At 55.1% G+C, this 23,489-nt stretch overlaps 1 protein-coding gene across 2 annotated transcripts in view; it reads left to right on the top strand.

Annotated features, from left to right (window-relative positions):
* The window catches only part of SCP2 (sterol carrier protein 2), a 96,942-nt gene extending 79,403 nt beyond the window's left edge, over positions 1-17,539 (top strand). The window contains exons 1-6 of one of the 2 annotated variants that reach the window (XM_083157922.1): positions 4,668-4,762; positions 4,800-4,966; positions 6,252-6,342; positions 9,641-9,770; positions 9,886-9,965; positions 17,055-17,539. In XM_083157922.1, coding sequence (XP_083014048.1) covers positions 4,947-4,966; positions 6,252-6,342; positions 9,641-9,770; positions 9,886-9,965; positions 17,055-17,150 — 417 coding nt within the window. In that variant the 5' untranslated portion in view covers positions 4,668-4,762; positions 4,800-4,946 and the 3' untranslated portion in view covers positions 17,151-17,539. Of the gene's footprint in view, positions 1-4,667; positions 4,763-4,799; positions 4,967-6,251; positions 6,343-9,640; positions 9,771-9,885; positions 9,966-17,054 lie in introns of those variants that run through there. The other variant, XM_083157921.1, reaches the window with a different exon arrangement.
* Positions 17,540-23,489: the final 5,950 nt, after the last annotated feature.

Genomic DNA, 23,489 nt, shown 5'->3' with positions numbered 1-23,489 from the left:
GTGACCCCTGTACATGTGACTGTGTCCTGCCGTGTGACCCCTGTACATGTGACTGTGTCCTGCCGTGTGACCCCTGTACATGTGACCGTGTCCTGCCGTGTGACCCCTGTACATGTGACCGTGTCCTGCCGTGTGACCCCTGTACATGTGACCGTGTCCTGCCGTGTGACCCCTGTACATGTGACCGTGTCCTGCCGTGTGACCCCTGTACATGTGACCGTGTCCTGCCGTGGGACCCCTGTACATGTGACCGTGCCCTGCCGTGTGACCCCTGTACATGTGACCGTGCCCTGCCGTGTGACCCCTGTACATGTGACCGTGTCCTGCCGTGTGACCCCTGTACATGTGACCGTGTCCTGCCGTGTGACCCCTGTACATGTGACCGTGTCCTGCCGTGTGACCCCTGTACATGTGACCGTGTCCTGCCGCGTGACCCCTGTACATGTGACCGTGTCCTGCCGCGTGACCCCTGTACACGTGACCGTGTCCTGCCGCGTGACCCCTGTACACGTGACCGTGTCCTGCCGCGTGACCCCTGTACACGTGACCGTGTCCTGCCGCGTGACCCCTGTACACGTGACCGTGTCCTGCCGCGTGACCCCTGTACACGTGACCGTGTCCTGCCGCGTGACCCCTGTACACGTGACCGTGTCCTGCCGCGTGACCCCTGTACACGTGACCGTGTCCTGCCGCGTGACCCCTGTACACGTGACCGTGTCCTGCCGCGTGACCCCTGTACACGTGACCGTGTCCTGCCGCGTGACCCCTGTACACGTGACCGTGTCCTGCCGCGTGACCCCTGTACACGTGACCGTGTCCTGCCGCGTGACCCCTGTACACGTGACCGTGTCCTGCCGCGTGACCCCTGTACACGTGACCGTGTCCTGCCGCGTGACCCCTGTACATGTGACCGTGTCCTGCCGCGTGACCCCTGTACATGTGACCGTGTCCTGCCGCGTGACCCCTGTACATGTGACCGTGTCCTGCCGCGTGACCCCTGTACATGTGACCGTGTCCTGCCGCGTGACCCCTGTACATGTGACCGTGTCCTGCCGCGTGACCCCTGTACATGTGACCGTGTCCTGCCGCGTGACCCCTGTACATGTGACCGTGTCCTGCCGCGTGACCCCTGTACATGTGACCGTGTCCTGCCGCGTGACCCCTGTACATGTGACCGTGTCCTGCAGTGTGACCCATGTACATGTGGCCGTGACCTGCCGTGTGACCCCTGTACATGTGGCCGTGTCCTGCCGTGTGACCCTTGTACATGTGACCGTGTCCTGCCGTGTGACCCCTGTACATGTGACCGTGTCCTGCCGTGTGACCAATGTACATGTGGCCGTGACCTGCCGCGTGACCCCTGTACATGTGACCGTGTCCTGCCGCGTGACCCCTGTACATGTGACCGTGTCCTGCCGCGTGACCCCTGTACATGTGACCGTGTCCTGCCGCGTGACCCCTGTACATGTGACCGTGTCCTGCCGCGTGACCCCTGTACATGTGACCGTGTCCTGCCGCGTGACCCCTGTACATGTGACCGTGTCCTGCCGCGTGACCCCTGTACATGTGACCGTGTCCTGCCGCGTGACCCCTGTACATGTGACCGTGTCCTGCCGCGTGACCCCTGTACATGTGACCGTGTCCTGCCGCGTGACCCCTGTACATGTGACCGTGTCCTGCCGCGTGACCCATGTACATGTGACCGTGTCCTGCAGTGTGACCCATGTACATGTGGCCGTGACCTGCCGTGTGACCCCTGTACATGTGGCCGTGTCCTGCCGTGTGACCCTTGTACATGTGACCGTGTCCTGCCGTGTGACCCCTGTACATGTGACCGTGTCCTGCCGTGTGACCAATGTACATGTGACCGTGTCCTGCCGTGTGACCCCTTTACATGTGGCCTTGTCCTGCCGTGTGACCCCTGTACATGTGACCGTGTCCTGCCGTGTGACCAATGTACATGTGGCCGTGACCTGCCGTGTGACCCCTGTACATGTGGCCGTGTCTTGCCGTGTGACCGTGTCCTGCCGTGTGACCAATGTACATGTGGCCGTGACCTGCCGTGTGACCCCTGTACATGTGGCCGTGACCTGCCGTGTGACCCCTGTACATGTGGCCGTGTCCTGCCGTGTGACCCCTGTACATGTGGCCGTGTCCTGCCGTGTGACCCTTGTACATGTGACCGTGTCCTGCCGTGTGACCCCTGTACATGTGACCGTGTCCTGCCGTGTGACCAATGTACATGTGACTGTGTCCTGCCGTGTGACCCCTTTACATGTGGCCTTGTCCTGCCGTGTGACCCCTGTACATGTGACCGTGTCCTGCCGTGTGACCCCTGTACATGTGACCGTGTCCTGCCGTGTGACCCCTGTACATGTGACCGTGTCCTGCCGTGTGACCCCTGTACATGTGACCGTGTCCTGCCGTGTGACCAATGTACATGTGACTGTGTCCTGCCGTGTGACCCCTTTACATGTGGCCTTGTCCTGCCGTGTGACCCCTGTACATGTGGCCGTGTCCTGCCGTGTGACCCCTGTACATGTGGCCGTGTCCTGCCGTGTGACCCTTGTACATGTGACCGTGTCCTGCCGTGTGACCCCTGTACATGTGACCGTGTCCTGCCGTGTGACCAATGTACATGTGACTGTGTCCTGCCGTGTGACCCCTTTACATGTGGCCGTGACCTGCCGTGTGACCCCTGTACATGTGGCCGTGTCCTGCCGTGTGACCCTTGTACATGTGGCCGTGTCCTGCCGTGTGACCCTTGTACATGTGACCGTGTCCTGCCGTGTGACCCCTGTACATGTGGCCGTGTCCTGCCGTGTGACCCTTGTACATGTGACCGTGTCCTGCCGTGTGACCCCTGTACATGTGACCGTGTCCTGCCGTGTGACCCCTGTACATGTGACCGTGTCCTGCCGTGTGACCCCTGTACATGTGACCGTGTCCTGCCGTGTGACCAATGTACATGTGGCCGTGACCTGCCGTGTGACCCCCTGTACATGTGGCCGTGTCCTGCCGTGTGACCCCTGTACATGTGGCCGTGACCTGCCGTGTGACCCCTGTACATGTGGCCGTGTCCTGCCGTGTGACCCCTGTACATGTGGCCGTGTCCTGCCGTGTGACCCTTGTACATGTGACCGTGTCCTGCCGTGTGACCCCTGTACATGTGACCGTGTCCTGCCGTGTGACCCCTGTACATGTGACCGTGTCCTGCCGTGTGACCCCTTTACATGTGGCCTTGTCCTGCCGTGTGACCCCTGTACATGTGACCGTGTCCTGCCGTGTGACCCCTGTACATGTGACCGTGTCCTGCCGTGTGACCAATGTACATGTGGCCGTGACCTGCCGTGTGACCCCTGTACATGTGGCCGTGTCCTGCCGTGTGACCCCTGTACATGTGACCGTGTCCTGCCGTGTGACCCCTGTACATGTGACCGTGTCCTGCCGTGTGACCCCTGTACATGTGACCGTGTCCTGCCGTGTGACCACTGTACATGTGACTGTGTCCTGCCGTGTGACCCCTTTACATGTGGCCTTGTCCTGCCGTGTGACCCCTGTACATGTGACCGTGTCCTGCCGTGTGACCCCTGTACATGTGACCGTGTCCTGCCGTGTGACCCCTGTACATGTGACCGTGTCCTGCCGTGTGACCAATGTACATGTGACCGTGTCCTGCCGTGTGACCAATGTACATGTGACCGTGTCCTGCCGTGTGACCAATGTACATGTGACTGTGTCCTGCAGCGTGACCCCTGTACATGTGGCCGTGTCCTGCCGCGTGACCCCTGTACATGTGACTGTGTCCTGCCGCGTGACCCCTGTACATGTGACCGTGTCCTGCCGTGTGACCAATGTACATGTGACTGTGTCCTGCAGCGTGACCCCTGTACATGAGGCCGTGTCCTGCCGTGTGACCCCTGTACATGTGGCCGTGTCCTGCAGCGTGACATGTGGCTGTGTCCTGCAGGGTTGACCCCTGTATATGTGGCCGTGTCCTGCAGAGCTGACCCCTGTACATGTGGCCGTGTCCTTCAGTGTGACCTCGTCCAGCAGGTTTGACCCCTGTATGCGTGACCTCGTCCAGCAGGGTTGACCCCTGTATGCGTGACCTCGTCCAGCAGGGTTGACCCCTCTATGCGTGACCTCGTCCAGCAGGGTTGGCCCCTCTATGCGTGACCTCGTCCAGCAGGGTTGACCCCTCTATGTGTGACCTCGTCCAGCAGGGTTGACCCCTGTATGCGTGACCGTCTCTTGCCGGGTGGTACATGAGCCCAGTCTGCTTTTTTCTCTTGTTTTTCAATTGCAGTGATTTGGTAAATATACTGATGCCCCTCCTGTACCCTGCAGTGGTGCCAGCAGAGTATAAACTCTGTATGCTGCCAGTCACCGGGTGCTGGTGCCCTGTATCCTATGGGGTGATCTGCACAGTATGACCTCACCATGGCCCATGCACACATTATACAGCGGTGTCCTTCCCTGCACTGTACACCTGTATACTATATTCATGTAATGTAGGGCTGCAGTAGCGGGCGGCAGACGCCAGGGTGCAGTACCGCCGGCCTGTGACGTATCCTCCCTTCTCCCCGGCCAGCTCAGTGGTGTAGGAGGTGCAATAGCGGGAGGCGGACGCCAGGATGCGCTGTACACCCGGAAGTGCTGTAGTGCACACAGGCCGGGCTCCCTTTCCGCTCTCTGTCAGTCAGTCTCTCACCGGACCCGGCTCAGTGACTCTCTTCCCCCCGCACCCGGCTCAGTGACTCTGCCTCTCTCCCCATCGGACCCGGCTCAGTGACTCTGTCTCTCTCCCCCCAGGGCTGGCTCAGTGCGCCGAGCTGTGCTGGCAGTTGCGCGGTCGGGCCGGGAGGCGGCAGGTACCAGGGGCCGGGCTCGCTCTGCAGCATAACATCGGACTTGGGGGAGCGGCGGTGGTGACGCTGTACAAGATGGGATTCCCGGAGTCAGGGTGAGAGTCAGTGTGTATCCTACAGTGTGTGTGTGTCCCTGCAATAACCTGTCCCTGCAGTGTGTGTGTGTCACTAATAACCTGTCCCTGGAGTGTGTGTGTGTGTGTGTGTGTGTCACTGTGGAATAACCTGTCCCTGCAGTGTGTGTGTGTGTGTGTGTCACTGTGGAATAACCTGTCCCTGCAGTGTGTGTGTGTCACTGTGGAATAACCTGTCCCTGCAGTGTGTGTGTGTCACTGTGGAATAACCTGTCCCTGGAGTGTGTGTGTGTCACTGTGGAATAACTTGTCCCTGCAATGTGTGTGTGTCACTGTAATAACCCGTCCCTGCAGTGTGTGTGTGTCACTGTAATAACCCGTCCCTGCAGTGTGTGTGTGTGTCACTGTAATAACCTGTCCCTGCAGTGTGTGTCACTGTGGAATAACCTGTCCCTGCAGTGTGTGTGTGTTACTGTGGAATAACCTGTCCCTGCAGTGTGTGTGTGTGTCATTGTAACCTGTCCCTGCAGTGTGTGTGTCATTGTAACCTGTCCCTGCAGTGTGTGTGTGTGTGTGTGTGTCATTGTAACCTGTCCCTGCAGTGTGTGTGTGTGTGTGTGTGTGTCACTGTAATAACCTGTCCCTGCAGTGTGTGTCACTGTAATAACCTGTCCCTGGAGTGTGTGTGTGTGTGTCACTGTGGAATAACCTGTCCCTGGAGTGTGTGTGTGTGTCACTGTGGAATAACCTGTCCCTGCAGTGTGTGTGTGTGTCACTGTGGAATAACCTGTCCCTGCAGTGTGTGTGTGTGTGTGTCACTGTGGAATAACCTGTCCCTGCAGTGTGTGTGTGTGTGTGTCACTGTGGAATAACCTGTCCCTGCAGTGTGTGTGTGTGTCACTGTGGAATAACCTGTCCCTGCAGTGTGTGTGTGTCACTGTGGAATAACCTGTCCCTGCAGTGTGTGTGTGTGTGTGTGTGTGTGTGTGTGTGTCACTGTGTGATGGTTTTGTCATACAAGTAAATACAATCTCTGTTGTAGTCATTATACACTGGTCACAGTAGTGTGCCTTGCACAGTGCGGGGCCCCCTCATTGCCACCGATGGTGCCGCCCCCTCTCCCTCATTGCCGCCCTATATCGGTCCCATGAGTATGCTTGTATTTCTCATACTGATGAGAACACTTTCCCAGCCCCAGCGTAGAACCTTGCGGTGCTGGTGATCATTGATCCGTAGATCCCTCGTACAGATTAGCTGTTGCCACGTATGACTAGTATATGTGGAATGTTGTTGTTTGTCTCCCCAGTTCTGCAAGGATCCAGTTGACGCCAACCAGCGCAGAAGACGGATTTAAAGCCCAATATGTATTCAAAGAAATTGAGAAGAAGCTGGAAGAGGTTTCTGCACTAATCTGTTTGTTGTAGATTTAGTTACCCCCCTTTATGTACAGATGACACAGTGATGGTCTGTCCAGCATATGTCACATTCTGCGCTAGATGTCACTCACATGACTCTAGAACCTTCCCAGGATCAAAGGTCACTTTCCTAATCAGCGACTGTTGTGTGATAAGGGACCCACAGAATGCTCGGTGACCTGCCAGCGATATGCCGGGGTGGGGGTAGGTGGCGGGTGGGACCTGACGGCATTATGCCGGGTGGAGGTAGGTGGCAGATGGGACCTGATGGCGTTATGGTGGTGTGTGGGTGGGACTTGACGCCATTATGCCGGGGTAAGGGTAGGTGGCGGGTGGGATCTGAGGGCATTATTCCGGGGTAAAGGTGGGTGGGACCTGATGGCATTATGCTGGGGTAAGGGTAGGTGGCGGATGGGACCTGATGGCATTATGCTTGTGTGTGTGTGTGTGGGATCTGAGGGCATTATGCCGGGGTAAGGGTAGGTGGCGGGTGGGACCTGATGGCATTATGCTGGGGTAAGGGTAGGTGGCGGATGGGATCTGAGGGCATTATGCTTGTGTGTGTGTGTGTGGGATCTGAGGGCATTATGCCGGGGTAAGGGTAGGTGGCGGGTGGGACCTGATGGCATTATGCTGGGGTAAGGGTAGGTGGCGGATGGGATCTGAGGGCATTATGCTTGTGTGTGTGTGTGTGTGTGTGTGTGGGATCTGAGGGCATTATGCCGGGGTAAAGGTAGGTGGTGGGTGGGACCTGATGGCATTATGCTTGTGTGTGTGTGTGGGATCTGAGGGCATTATGCCGGGGTGGGGGTAGGTGGCGGGTGGGACCTGATGGCATTATGCCGGGGTGTGGGTGGGACCTGAAGCCATTATCCTAGGGTAATGGTAGGTAGCAGATGGGACCTGATGGCATTATGCCGGGGTAAGGGTAGGTGGCAGATGGGACCTGATGGCGTTATGCTGGTGTGTGGGTGGGACCTGATGGCGTTATGCCGGGGTGGGGGAAGGTGGTGGGTGGGACCTGATGGCGTTATGCTGGTGTGTGGGTGGGACCTTCCGGGGTAAAGGTAGGTGGTGGGTGGGACCTGATGGTGTTATGCTGCGGTGTGGGTGGGACCTGAAGCTATTATCCTAGGGTAATGGTAGGTGGCGGATGGGACCTGATGGCGTTATGGTGGTGTGTGGGTGAGACCTGATGCCATTATGCCGGGGTGGGGGTAGGTGGCGGGTGGGACCTGATGGCATTATGCCGGGGTGTGGATGGGAACTGAAGCCATTATCCTAGGGTAATGGTAGGTAGCAGATGGGACCTGATGGCATTATGCCGGGCTACGGGTAGGTGGCAGATGGGACCTGATGGCATTATGCTGGGCTAAGGGTAGGTGGCAGATGGGACCTGATGGCATTATGCCGGGCTAAGGGTAGGTGGCAGATGGGACCTGATGGCGTTATGCTGGTGTGTGGGTGGGACCTGATGGTGTTATGCTGGTGTGTGGGTGGGACCTGATGGTGTTATGCCGGGGTGGGGGAAGGTGGTGGGTGGGACCTGATGGCGTTATGCTGGTGTGTGGGTGGGACCTGCCGGGGTAAAGGTAGGTGGTGGGTGGGACCTGATGGCGTTATGCTGGTGTGTGGGTGGCACCTGCCGGGGTAAAGGTAGGTGGTGGGTGGGACCTGATGGCGTTATGCCGGGGTGTGGGTGGGACCTGACGCCATTATGCCGGGGTAAGGGTATGTGGCGGGTGGGACCTGACGGCATTACGCCGGGGTGGGGGAAGGTAGTACCACGTGTATCCAGTAACTCTAACCTGTATGATATCAGCCCAGGTAGGGAGACGCCCTTTTATTATTTCCTGGACATTTTACAGAACATAGGGGTGGGATGTAGTACATGAAACATGCGGCCAGATACCCGAATAGCCTCTAATTTTGGACGCTATTTTCATATGCAATGCATTCTGGGGCTTGGGTGCGTTACACGGATATTCCTGTGATGTTCTCTCTACACCAGGCATGTCCAAACCATTGTCCTCCAGCTGTTGTGAAACTACACATCCCAGCATGCCTTGCAATAGTTTAGCATTCCGGAATAGCAAAACTGTGCAAGGCATGATGGGACTTAGTGCTTAGGGCAGTGGTTCCCAAACTGTGTGCCGCGGCAACCTGGGGTGCCTCGGGACACTTACAGGGGTGCCTCGGGACACTTACAGGGGTGCCTCGGGACACTTACAGGGGTGCCTCGGGTTGGTGGTCAAGGACCAATTCAAATTTATTTACGATCAACTATTTATGGGCAAAACCAGTGCTGGTGGCTGCCAATCATAAAAATGTGTACAACCAGAAGCAAATGTTGTCCCTCACCACACAACTGACCCAAAGAAACACATATAAACACAATCTACTTCATTTTATATTTCTTTTTCTACACCTAGGGTGCCGTGATTCAAAAAAGATTGGGAACCCCTGGCTTAGGGACTTAGTTTGGACATGCCAGCTCTACACCAATGAGAGTGCGCTACATCTGATTATAAACAGCTGTGATAATGTAAGAATATTCGGTACTTGTCTAGCTTTGACTCGCCAGCGTCCTTACTTCTCTAAGCTACGTTATCAGCGGACTCCGCGGCAGCCCAGCGCTGCTACTCCTAAGCTCCTGTCAAGCCTAGTGAGCGCCTCTCACACAGCGCTGGCGCCCACATGATATCCTCTCTTGTGTGGAGAAGGGATGATGCGGGTGCCGGCGGAGAGGCTCTCCATCTGTGATAACGTAGCTTAGAGAAGTAAGGCAGCTGGCGAGCTGCCAGGAGTCATAGGTAGAGCTGCCGCCGTGAAACTAAACAAGTACCGAATATACCTGCCCCACATAGGGGTACGCACAGTCCCCAGAAGAGATCCATAGTGCGGGATGCAGTCACTTTCCCGGCGGTTGTAATCCCAGCACTTTGTCCCTCTGTGGGTGTCCACGACCTATAGAGGGAGAATAAATTAGTGTGCCGAGTGTAGCGATGCACCGGGCACGCTGCAAGGGGAGGGGGGGGGGGGGGCGATCCATGTCCCCTCCCCCCCCATCCCCTGTTGGGATTTCGGCGGTCGGGTTTCCATACCAATTCCCATAGCGCATGTAACCAGAAGAGCACCCACAGATACAGATGTGTACAGTTCCCATCACCAGAGCTTGCACTCTAGACCCCGCCGTCTGCTGGAGTACAATGTTCTAGCCATAGGCTGCTATGACATAGTGAGCGACTGAGTCAGTGTTTTGCTCCTGTTTGTGTTGCAGGAAGGGGAGCAGTTTGTTAAGAAGATCGGTGGAATCTTTGCCTTTAAGGTGAAGGACGGACCCGGAGGGAAAGAAGCCACGTGGGTGATAGATGTGAAGAACGGTAAAGGGTCCGTGCAGTACAACTCAGGTAAGTCCCCAGCACACGCTGCTGGAATACAGATATGGTCATTACAGCCTCGTTATGACCTACGTGTTGCCACTATTGGTCGGAGTGTAATCAGTGCTTCGTTGCTGCGTTACAGATAAAAAAGCAGACTGCACAATCGCAATGTCTGACGCTGACCTCCTGGCGCTGATGACTGGGAAGATCAATCCTCAGACGGTAAGTGCTTATCCGCAACCAATAGCTGTAGCGCAAATGTCCTACATTCCCTCACTAGGGAAGACCATGGGAATAAACACTGGTCTGGCGCACAGGGAAGCTGCTCGTACAGTACAGAGAGCGCACAGAGAGGCTGCTCGTACAGTACAGAGAGCGCACAGAGAAGCTGCTCGTACAGTACAGAGAGGCTGCGGAGAGCAGCTGCCCGTACGAGTGTGGTATAGGGGTCCGACAGTCATTATCCCGACTGGCCAGACCCAGACAGCATGGTGAGCACAACAAAGCCCCTTGCGGGCTCGCCAAGCTGCGAGCACGGTGGCTCGCTACGCTCGCCACCTATTCTATTCTCCCTCTATGGGGGTTGTGGACCCCCAGGAGGGAAAATAGCCGACGGCAGTCAGGAAACCGGCTGTCTGTGTTTTGACAGTCGGCATCCCGACGTCGGGTGAATGCCTGTCGGGACCCCGTCCTGCACCCGCTTGTAGGGAAGTCTCTGTGTTCTCTCCGTAAAGTACAGAGAGATGCCGCCCAGGCGGTACGGAGAGCGCACGCGTAATAAGGGACAGTTCTAGAAATGCTGCGTAGCAAGGGAGTCTTGTAAAGGGGGGTAGGGGGGGGGGCACCTTCCATACAGCCACATGACTAGCAGCTAGACCCCAGATGAATCATGGGAGACTCTAGGTGCTGCTCATAGCCCCTCATCTACAGATCACAGTAAGGAATCAGAAGCTGTGTCCGGTACCTTGGTCATGTAGGGCTGAGACAGTTACCATCTTACAGGCAGCCGGCCAGGGAGCAGGGAATGGGTGTTATGTGGCTGGTGGGGTAACAGCTGTAAGTGGGAGAGGCATTGCCATAGTCTAGGTCCAATGGTACAGATGCATGTATGACTGTAGGCAGATCCTCCGACGGGAGACTAGTGTCACATGTCACCACCCAGGACCCATGGTCAGTGTTATGTCAACTAGAACCCTTCTAAGACAAAGAAAGGGCTGTTTGATGGGGAACGCACTAATAATCGGAAAACACTAAAATATAACTTTTATTAGTTTTATCATTAATATTCCCAGTATTTATTATATGGGAATCACACAGTGGAAATAGAGGTAAAAACATAGACATACAGACATATACACTCAGTGTGCTCAAAAGAATAGAAACTGGTGTGTTAAATTTACACGAATTCCAGTTGAAAAGATGCTTGTTGGGTTATAGCCAGTGATACTGTGATCTGACAAGATTTATATCTGATTATGTATTAATAATACAGGCATCTAGTATACTGTATGATCCCAAGATACTATCCCTTTGCTTTATGCGATGGCATTTATTCCATAGCCCTCTATTGCCATCTACTGATTTATTGGGTAAATTGCACTCATTTATTATTTGTGCAACTATCATTTGGTGCCACCTGCTGGTTCGTTGAGTGTGTTCTATATCACATTCAATCTGTATCCTATATGCAGTAGTCGGAGGGATTGCTTGTATGGCAGTCGGAGGGATTGCTTGTATGGCAGTCGGAGGGATTGCTTGTATGGCAGTCGGAGGGATTGCTTGTATGGCAGTCGGAGGGATTGCTTGTATGGCAGTCGGAGGGATTGCTTGTATGGCAGTCGGAGGGATTGCTTGTATGGCAGTCGGACGGATTGCTTGTATGGCAGTCGGACGGATTGCTTGTATGGCAGTCGGACGGATTGCTTGTATAGTAGTGCTGGGCGCTGCACGTTCTCTTTCACGCTGCAGTAACACACGCACAGACTGCGCTGTGTATGATGTGACACCAGGCCATGTGTGTGCTGGGTGGTCTCTCTCTAGCTGATTAACACGCACAGACTGCGCTGTGTATGATGTGACACCAGGCCATGTGTGTGCTGGGCACTGTGCGGTCTCCCTCGCTGCAGTAACACATGCACAGACTGCGCTGTATGATGTGACACCCGGCCACGAGTGTACTGGGCGCTGCGCGGTTTCTCTCTCGCTGCAGTAACACACGCACAGACTGCGCTGTGTATGATGTGACACCCGGCCATGTGTGTGCTGGGCGCTGCGCGGTCTATCTCATGCTGCAGTAACAGACGCACAGACTGCGCTGTGTATGATGTTACACTCGCCCATATGTGTGCTGGGCACTGTGCGGTCTCTCTCGATGCAGTAACACACGCACAGACTGCGCTGTGTGTGCTAGGCGCTGTGCGGTCTCTCGCTGCAGTAACACGCGCACAGACTGCGTTGTATGATGTGACACCCGGCCACGTGTGTGCTGGGCGCTGTGCGGTCTCTCTCGCTGCAGTAACACACGTACAGACTGCGCTGTGTATGATGTGACACCAGGCCATGTGTGTGCTGGGCGCTGCGCGGTTTCTCTTGCTGCAGTAACACACGCACAGACTGCGCTGTGTATGATGTTACACTCGCCCATGTGTGTGCTGGGCGCTGTGCGGTCTCTCTAGCTGATTAACACGCACAGACTGCGCTGTGTATGATGTGACACCCGGCCATGTGTGTGCTGGGCGCTGTGCGGTCTCTCTCGCTGCAGTAACACGTGCACAGACTGCGTTGTATGATGTGACACCCGACCACGTGTGTACTGGGCGCTGTGCGGTCTCTCTCACTGCAGTAACACACGCACAGACTGCGCTGTGTATGATGTGACACCCGGCCATGTGTGTGCTGGGCGCTGTGCGGTCTCTCTCGCTGCAGTAACACGTGCACAGACTGCGTTGTATGATGTGACACCCGGCCATGTGTGTACTGGGCGCTGTGCGGTCTCTCTCGCTGCAGTAACACACGTACAGACTGCGCTGTGTATGATGTGACACCAGGCCATGTGTGTGCTGGGCGCTGTGCGGTCTCTCTCGCTGCAGTAACACGCGCACAGACTGCGCTGTGTATGATGTGACACCCGGCCACGTGTGTGCTGGGCGCTGTGCGGTCTCTCTCGCTGCAGTAACACGTGCACAGACTGCGCTGTGTATGATGTGACACCAGGCCATGTGTGTGCTGGGCGCTGTGCGGTCTCTCTCGCTGCAGTAACACGTGCACAGACTGCGCTGTGTATGATGTGACACCCGGCCATGTGTGTGCTGGGCGCTGTGCGGTCTCTCTCGCTGCAGTAACACGCGCACAGACTGCGTTGTATGATGTGACACCCGGCCACGTGTGTGCTGGGCGCTGTGCGGTCTCTCTAGCTGATTAACACGCACAGACTGCGCTGTGTATGATGTGACACCCGGCCATGTGTGTGCTGGGCGCTGTGCGGTCTCTCTCGCTGCAGTAACACGTGCACAGACTGCGTTGTATGATGTGACACCCGACCACGTGTGTACTGGGCGCTGTGCGGTCTCTCTCGCTGCAGTAACACACGCACAGACTGCGCTGTGTATGATGTGACACCCGGCCATGTGTGTGCTGGGCGCTGTGCGGTCTCTCTCGCTGCAGTAACACGTGCACAGACTGCGTTGTATGATGTGACACCCGGCTATGTGTGTGCTGGGCACTGTGCGGTCTCTCTCGCTGCAGTAACACGTGCACAGACTGCGCTGTGTATGATGTGACACCCGGCCACGTGTGTGCTGGGCGCTGTGCGGTCTCTCTCGCTGCAGTAACACGTGCACAGACTGCGCTGTGTATGATGTGACACCAGGCCATGTGTGTGCTGGGCGCTGTGCGGTCTCTCTCGCTGCAGTAACACGTGCACAGACTGCGCTGTGTATGATGTGACACCAGGCCATGTGTGTGCTGGGTGGTCTCTCTCTAGCTGATTAACACGCACAGACTGCGCTGTGTATGATGTGACACCAGGCCATGTGTGTGCTGGGCACTGTGCGGTCTCCCTCGCTGCAGTAACACATGCACAGACTGCGCTGTATGATGTGACACCCGGCCACGAGTGTACTGGGCGCTGCGCGGTTTCTCTCTCGCTGCAGTAACACACGCACAGACTGCGCTGTGTATGATGTGACACCCGGCCATGTGTGTGCTGGGCGCTGCGCGGTCTATCTCATGCTGCAGTAACAGACGCACAGACTGCGCTGTGTATGATGTTACACTCGCCCATATGTGTGCTGGGCACTGTGCGGTCTCTCTCGATGCAGTAACACACGCACAGACTGCGCTGTGTGTGCTAGGCGCTGTGCGGTCTCTCGCTGCAGTAACACGCGCACAGACTGCGTTGTATGATGTGACACCCGGCCACGTGTGTGCTGGGCGCTGTGCGGTCTCTCTCGCTGCAGTAACACACGTACAGACTGCGCTGTGTATGATGTGACACCAGGCCATGTGTGTGCTGGGCGCTGCGCGGTTTCTCTTGCTGCAGTAACACACGCACAGACTGCGCTGTGTATGATGTTACACTCGCCCATGTGTGTGCTGGGCGCTGTGCGGTCTCTCTAGCTGATTAACACGCACAGACTGCGCTGTGTATGATGTGACACCCGGCCATGTGTGTGCTGGGCGCTGTGCGGTCTCTCTCGCTGCAGTAACACGTGCACAGACTGCGTTGTATGATGTGACACCCGACCACGTGTGTACTGGGCGCTGTGCGGTCTCTCTCACTGCAGTAACACACGCACAGACTGCGCTGTGTATGATGTGACACCCGGCCATGTGTGTGCTGGGCGCTGTGCGGTCTCTCTCGCTGCAGTAACACGTGCACAGACTGCGTTGTATGATGTGACACCCGGCCATGTGTGTACTGGGCGCTGTGCGGTCTCTCTCGCTGCAGTAACACACGTACAGACTGCGCTGTGTATGATGTGACACCAGGCCATGTGTGTGCTGGGCGCTGTGCGGTCTCTCTCGCTGCAGTAACACGCGCACAGACTGCGCTGTGTATGATGTGACACCCGGCCACGTGTGTGCTGGGCGCTGTGCGGTCTCTCTCGCTGCAGTAACACGTGCACAGACTGCGCTGTGTATGATGTGACACCAGGCCATGTGTGTGCTGGGCGCTGTGCGGTCTCTCTCGCTGCAGTAACACGTGCACAGACTGCGCTGTGTATGATGTGACACCCGGCCATGTGTGTGCTGGGCGCTGTGCGGTCTCTCTCGCTGCAGTAACACGCGCACAGACTGCGTTGTATGATGTGACACCCGGCCACGTGTGTGCTGGGCGCTGTGCGGTCTCTCTAGCTGATTAACACGCACAGACTGCGCTGTGTATGATGTGACACCCGGCCATGTGTGTGCTGGGCGCTGTGCGGTCTCTCTCGCTGCAGTAACACGTGCACAGACTGCGTTGTATGATGTGACACCCGACCACGTGTGTACTGGGCGCTGTGCGGTCTCTCTCGCTGCAGTAACACACGCACAGACTGCGCTGTGTATGATGTGACACCCGGCCATGTGTGTGCTGGGCGCTGTGCGGTCTCTCTCGCTGCAGTAACACGTGCACAGACTGCGTTGTATGATGTGACACCCGGCTATGTGTGTGCTGGGCACTGTGCGGTCTCTCTCGCTGCAGTAACACGTGCACAGACTGCGCTGTGTATGATGTGACACCCGGCCACGTGTGTGCTGGGCGCTGTGCGGTCTCTCTCGCTGCAGTAACACGTGCACAGACTGCGCTGTGTATGATGTGACACCAGGCCATGTGTGTGCTGGGCGCTGTGCGGTCTCTCTCGCTGCAGTAACACGTGCACAGACTGCGCTGTGTATGATGTGACACCCGGCCATGTGTGTGCTGGGCGCTGTGCGGTCTCTCTCGCTGCAGTAACACGCGCACAGACTGCGTTGTATGATGTGACACCCGGCCACGTGTGTGCTGGGCGCTGTGCGGTCTCTCTAGCTGATTAACACGCACAGACTGCGCTGTGTATGATGTGACACCCGGCCATGTGTGTGCTGGGCGCTGTGCGGTCTCTCTCGCTGCAGTAACACGTGCACAGACTGCGTTGTATGATGTGACACCCGACCACGTGTGTACTGGGCGCTGTGCGGTCTCTCTCGCTGCAGTAACACACGCACAGACTGCGCTGTGTATGATGTGACACCAGGCCATGTGTGTGCTGGGCGCTGTGCGGTCTCTCTCGCTGCAGTAACACACGTACAGACTGCGCTGTGTATGATGTGACACCCGGCCATGTGTGTGCTGGGCGCTGTGCGGTCTCTCTCGCTGCAGTAACACGCGCACAGACTGCGCTGTGTATGATGTGACACCCGGCCACGTGTGTGCTGGGCGCTGTGCGGTCTCTCTCGCTGCAGTAACACGTGCACAGACTGCGCTGTGTATGATGTGACACCAGGCCATGTGTGTGCTGGGCGCTGTGCGGTCTCTCTCGCTGCAGTAACACGTGCACAGACTGCGCTGTGTATGATGTGACACCCGGCCATGTGTGTGCTGGGCGCTGTGCGGTCTCTCTCGCTGCAGTAACACGCGCACAGACTGCGTTGTATGATGTGACACCCGGCCACGTGTGTGCTGGGCGCTGTGCGGTCTCTCTAGCTGATTAACACGCACAGACTGCGCTGTGTATGATGTGACACCCGGCCATGTGTGTGCTGGGCGCTGTGCGGTCTCTCTAGCTGATTAACACGCACAGACTGCGCTGTGTATGATGTGACACCCGGCCATGTGTGTGCTGGGCGCTGTGCGGTCTCTCTCGCTGCAGTAACACGTGCACAGACTGCGTTGTATGATGTGACACCCGACCACGTGTGTACTGGGCGCTGTGCGGTCTCTCTCGCTGCAGTAACACACGCACAGACTGCGCTGTGTATGATGTGACACCCGGCCATGTGTGTGCTGGGCGCTGTGCGGTCTCTCTCGCTGCAGTAACACGTGCACAGACTGCGTTGTATGATGTGACACCCGGCCACGTGTGTACTGGGCGCTGTGCAGTCTCTCTCGCTGCAATAACGGTCTGGCACACATAGGGGATATACTATTGTCAGCTGTTGGTAGATTTGCTGGGAACTATCCAGTTAGCCCAATGATCTTTTCATGCACTGGGGGAAATAATTTATGGGGCTGATAGGATTCCGCTATAGTGTTCTTTGTGGGTTGGGCTACAGGGCGCAGCGTTTGCAGGACTGTCAGATACAGGCGCATCTGGGTGCATTATTGCTAACCCTGTACCTACCTTCCAGGCTTTCTTCCAGGGCAAGCTGAAAATCACTGGGAACATGGGGATGGCTATGAAGCTACAGAGCCTTCAACTGCAGCCTGTGAAAGCCAAGCTCTGAAGCAACACATGCGCAGAAGAGATCAACCAGTGATGTCATCAGCGCTTCTAAGGACCAGCGACCATTGCTGCTATCCTCACCTGAGTGCGAGCAATAATCTCCCCCCTCTCTGCAGAGCAGCTGTGTGTGTGCAGCATTACACTACACGTGGGACCGCTCTGCAATCTCTGATCTTCCCGCTGTCCTCTGTTTCCTCAGTAATAATGGCTTGGAATGATTTCTGAAGTAATCAGTAATGAGCTAATCAGATAATTAGCAGCCGAGGATCCTGTATGGCTGGCAGGACCTAATCACAGTACACTGCATTTTCCTCTAACTGTTAATAGTCAAAATATTGTTTAATAAAAAAAAAAAAAAAATCTGTATTAAATGATCTGTCATTTTTGTGGGTGGTGTCTCTAAGGATCTGCGGATCTGGTCTTGGTAAGAATCTTTCTCTGTGTAGATTTATATTATTTTTCGGGACACGTCAGGGGCCACAGGGCTAACACTGGGTAGTGAGTAGGAGAGTGAGCATTTGATCACCAGAAAGGTTAAACTTCTTGCTGCTCCCAGGCAGACCAGGCTCCTCCCCCTCCTCTACCCCACCTCCAGGCCAGGCAGCAAGTTTTTTTCAGTGCTGGCAGGAGCCAACATGCACCTTATTTTTACTTGACGGTGGTTTGTGACAGGGCAGCAGCGCTGGAGGTCTACTAGACACCCATGCTGCTGCTCCATCACCCACGTGGGGTAGCGCGATGAGACTGTGTGTGTGGGCAGTGGGGCCGCCAAGCGTGCTCTGGATCCCCACCATTTGAGGATCAATTCCCTTAGCAGTCATATGCTAGCAGAGGGAGTGGGCTCCCCTCACACAGCCCAGCCCCTGGGACAGGAGGAAGGTATACCCACATGGGTTCCTGCCATTGGTCTCTGGCTGCTGCACATGAAGGGGGACACGGAGAGCACATTGGCCATTTGGTCAAGTCCCCCGTGTGCCTCTGCTACAAGGACACCGGTTACAGTTTTATGCTCCAGCCAGCCATAGCTGCTTAAGGGAGCTCAGTGAGAATTTTTTTATTTGCATTGCTTGCCCGCTTGCTGTATGTGTGTACTAGTTTAAAACTACCAATGCCTGTCACAAGTATATTGTGTTAACTGTGTCAATTTAAGCTGCTTTGTTTTCTGTAAGAAGTCTTAAATGTCTTCCAGAGGAAGCAGCATCAGTGACATGAGGGCGCCCTGCATTGATGTTTTGTACATCATGTAATGCAGGCCTATCCCCTATTGACTACATACACAAGGGTTTATGCCAAAGCGGTCACGAGACGGCCTGCTTGGGCCAAGTCCCTTACTCAGGTTATGGCGCAGCTAGAAGATAAGCTCTCATATGCACCGTCCCTGGAGCCTGCGAGGCCATCCACATCTCCAGCATTAGCAACCCTCCCTCTGTGGTTGAGCCCCCTTGGGGGTGTGCTTTATCTGGGCATTAAAAAATCCTTACAGGGTAAGACTGGTACCCGCAAGCCTCCAGTCAAGGGGACTCCTGCCCCTCCCCCATCAGGTTACTGATTCGGAGGTTGAGGAGGGGCAACTGGTCAATGACAGGGATGATGACTACGAAGACACCCCAAGGGGGGACGCCTCATCACACATTGATGTAGCGGCCTTGGTAACAGCATTAAAGAGGTCTTGGATTTTCAGAACCCTGCTGAGTTGCCCAGATCCTCCGGACGTTCTTGGAGGATACCCAATAGGAAATGTAGACTTCCTAAATGGTTTGCCACCCTTTACCTTCTCCCTCAATTGGATAGGGTCCACTGGGACACAGCCCCCAGGGTGGATGCACATGTTGCTAAGATTGTGCTCTGCTCTCCCTATTTCAATTATGTCCCTTTAAAGACTCATCTGGTCATAAGTTGGAGAATTCCTCAAGGCTATTTATTCCACGTCCAGGCTGGTAGCTTGGCCTACTCTGGCTTCGGCTTGGGTAGCCAAGGCCATGGTGGAGTGGACTACCACCCTCGCAGCTAGTACTGCAGATTACCTGTTGCCTACTATTGACATCCTGCATGGTGCACTTGATGCAGCTATCCTTATCTCATGCATGTCCGCTTCGGCTGTGGTGGCACGTCGGTCTCTGGAAGGCAGACTGACTCTAAGGAAACCCTGTAAGCACTTCCCTTTTAGGGTTCCCTCCTTATTTGGGTCTCTGCTAGACAAAATTGTGGCTATGGTGGCTGCTTCCAAGGCAGCTTTTCAACTGTCCACCTCTACTGCGGCCTTCCAGTCACCAAGATCAAATGTCCCTGAGACACCAGACGACCGGACTAAGCCAGAGGATAAGCCCTCAGCATGACAGGGCGGCACTCCACCTGGGGGTTCGCCTGCTGAGGTTTTCAGACGTCTGGCTGGACTCCAAAACAGATGCATGGGTTGGGATGTGGTTTCCCAAGGCTACTCCATAACCTTTCGGCGGCGTCCACCAAGCTTGTTCTTTTCAACAAGTTCTCCAAAGAACTTGGAAAAGTGCAGAGCTCTGGAGCAAGCCATCCAGAAACTCCTGTTGTCCGGGGTCATAGCTCCGGTACCTGCACCTCAGCGAGGCACAGGTTTCTACGCCAGCCTCTTCTTTGTCCTGAAGCTTAACTGGTCATTCCACCCCATCCTCAATTTAAAACTGCTCAACAAATTTGTCCGAGTCCCAAAGTTCAGGATGGAAACATTGCGAACAATAGTCCTGGTCTTACAACCAGGGACTACATGGCATCCCTAGACATCAAGGACGCGTACCTGCATATCTCCATCAAACAGGAACGTCGGCTGTTCCTGCGGTTTGCACTGCAGGACCATAATTTCCAGTTTCAAGCACTGCCTTTTAGCCTATCCACTGCACCCGGGTGTTTACGAAGGTCATGGCGGTGATGGCCAGCAGACTTCGCAATCAGGGTGTACAGATACTTCCGGACAATATTCTGATCCTGGCACATTCAGAGGCTCTCCAAGCCCATTTGGTCCAGGTGGTGAAGGTCCTAGAACGTCACGGCTGGATCATAAATTTGCCAAAGTCCTCTATGCTTTCGGCTCAGTCCATGATCCATCTGGGGGCCCACTCCAAGAGGTACATCGCAGGACTCTTCAGATCAGAAGACAGGGGGGGGGGGGGGGAGGGGGGTTCTACATGAAACATCGAGTCGCTTCCAGCCAGCTTGCTGTTCCCCCAAGTACCAACTTGCTCTAGGGAGAGATGTGCTTATACCTGCAGACTCCCTCATCCCTCCCACCCTTGGGATTTTGACAATTTCTCTGCTGAACATTAATGAACCTCCCTAGATAATTGATCTTCTACATCAGGGATGGGGAACCTTTGGCCCTCCAGCTGTTGTTAAACTATACATCCCAGCATGCCCTGCAGCAGATTAAGCATAACCAAATAGCAAAGCTGTAGCAGTGCATGCTGGGATGTGTAGTTCAACAACAGGTGGAGGGCCGCAGGTTCCCCATCCCTGGTCTACATGAAGAATTGGTGCACTGCGTTGAATTGATTTGTACACCTTCCTTATCCAGTGGGATGTAGCAGACAAAGCACCAAGACTGATAAGAGATCTGTACTGGGGGGGGGAGGGGAAGGACACCTTGTTTATCTAACCCCCAATCTGATTTACACGCATAATACAAGACATGCCCTGATCTCACGGAAAATAATAACAGAAGACGTGACTTCACAAACAGAATCTAAGAAATTCCTTCATCTCACGCATAATAACAGGAGTCATGATTTACTCGATCCATCACATGATCGTATCGTGACACTGTAGGTGAAACGTTCGACCATGCAAACCCCTTTTATGTTACTGGTGAAGTTAGAGGTTATAACTCTGCAACAGGTTCCTACATTGTGAGTCAATGGGGGTAATTAACAATGTAAGAAAAGTGGGCGCAAAGTGCTGCCGGAGCCAACACGCACTATAGAGAGGGGCTGCCTTATTTTTAAATAAAAAATTTTCTTATTTTTACACTGAATTGGTGTCAGTGACAGCGCAGCAGCGCTGGGAGTCTGGTAGACCCCTGCGCTGCCACCCCATCACCTGAGCCTAGCAGACACACACAGCCCACAATGCGTGGCTGAAGGAAGTGTATCCGGCTGGCCTCGGGTACTGGGGGACCACGTCCGCAAACCGGGACATTCGCGCTCCCACACGCGAATGGTGGCTGAACAGCCTGGTGTGGGGTGGGGGTCGCTGGGCTGCACTAGCGGGCGGATAGGTCCACCTTCTGGACCACCAGTGGGATTTTGAGTGTGGGCAGTGGTGTCGGACCCCCGCCATTTTACCAGCGCCACATGAGTCATTTCCCTGGCTGCCATTTGCTAGTAGGGGAGAGCCTCTCCTCACACAGCCCCTCCGCCGGAGACAGGAGCTAGGATATACCCATGTGAGTTTCCTGCCCTGGTCTTTTCCTGCCTGCCTGCTGCACATGCAAGAGGTACACGGAGAGCTCTCATCCATTCCAGGGTTCCATCTCTTCACTGCTAGGCCATCTGGGCAATTCCCCCTGTACCTCTCCTGCAAGGACTTCAGGTTACATTAATTTATGCTCCTGCTGACCATAGTGTTTTGCGGAGCCCAGTGCCTGATTTTTATTTGCATTGTATGCCTTTGTATGTGTGTTGTCTCTCTGACGTTTATTGTGTTAATTGTTACAGCTAGCTGCCTCTTGTACAATGTCAGAGGACAGCAGTGATGACATATTGGTGTCCTGCACATATTGCAAGGCTGATACCAACACTGATTCGGAGGAGGGGCAACTGGTTTATGACGGGGATGATGACAATGATGAAGCCCCAAAGGACGACACCGCAGCACGCATCGATGTGGGAGCACTGGTAACTGCTATCAGAGACGTCTTAAATGTACACACACAACACCTCAAACCCCCTCGGGCCCATCCTTTAAGCGTCCCAAGCAGACTCTGACGGTTTTCCCTAGCTCTACTGACCTGGAGGATGTCCTCAGTGAGGCCTGGAAATTACCAAACAGGAAGTTTCCGCTCCCTAAGCGGTTTACTTCCATTTACCTGCTCCCTCCAGAGCATAGGGTCCGCTGGGAGACTGCCCCCAGGGTTGACGCACACGTCGCTAAGATTGTGCGTTCCTCTACTCTACCTATTCCAGCCACCTCCCTTAAGGATCCCGCTTACCGAAAGTTGGAGAACTTTCTTAAGGTTCATCTTTACAACCTCCAGGGCAGTTGCGTGGCCTACCCATGCATCTGCCTTGGTGGCTAAGGCCATGGTGGTATGGACTTCTGCCCTTGCCAATATCATTGCAGAGGGGGGTAGTTCAGATGATATGTTGCCTATTATTGACACCTTGCTGCACTCTATTTGGGGGAGGCTGCATTCGATACAGCCACCCTTACCTCCTGAGCGTCCGTCTGGGCTGTGGTGGCGTGGCAGTCCCTCTGGCTTTACTCCTGGAAAGCGGATTCCGATTCCAAGCAAACACTTGAGGCTCTCCCCTTTCTGGGTTCTCTCTTGTTTGGATCGGAAGTAGACAAAATCTTGGCCACGGTGGCTGCTTCTAAGGCAGCAATTCTGCCATCCACTTCTACTCCACGTCCTCTCCATGCGTTCCAGTCCTTTAGTTTTTTCAGGGTAGGGGGCGGTCATTCGCAAGAGTTCAGCCCCAGCCCGCAAAGTCCTCCAAAGCCAGGGGAAAATGTCCCTGGGCCACCAGATGTCCTGACTTCAAGCCCTTGGCATGATGGGGCGGCACCCCACCTGGGAAATCCTAGGGTGAGGGGTCGCCTGCTACGGTTTTCAGGCATTTGGCTAGAATCCACGACAGACGCATGGGTTCGGGATGTGGTCTCACAAGGCTACTCCATAACCTTTCGCCGTCATCTACCAAGCTTGTTCTTTTCCACAAGTTCTCACAGGGACTTGGAAAATCACAGAGCTCTAGAGCAGGCCATCCGGAAGCTGCTGTCGGCAGCGTCATAGCTCCCATTCCTGTGTCTCAGCGAGGTACAGGTTTTATGCCAGCCTCTTGGTTTGGAAGCCCAATGGGTCTTTCCGTCCCATTTTAAAAGTTAAAGCAGCTCAACAAGTTAGTCAGGGTCCCAAAGTTCAGAATGGAAACTTTGCGGTCCATTGTTCTGTCGTTACAACCGGGGGACTACATGGCATCCCTAGATATTCAGGATGCGTATCTGCATATCCCCATCAAACAGGAACACGGGCAGTTTCTGCAATTTGCACTGTAGGTCCATCATTTCGTGTTTCAGGCTCTGCCTTTCAGCCTCTTCATGGCAACCAGGGTATCTCGATCCTTCCATATATGGACGACCTGTTGATCCTGGC

Source organism: Crinia signifera, chromosome 8 (assembly GCF_055691185.1).
Source record: "Crinia signifera chromosome 8, ASM5569118v1, whole genome shotgun sequence".
NCBI lineage: Eukaryota > Metazoa > Chordata > Amphibia > Anura > Myobatrachidae > Crinia > Crinia signifera.
The sequence above is the reverse complement of the archived record's forward strand: the minus strand, read 5'-3'. Positions and strand labels throughout refer to the sequence as shown.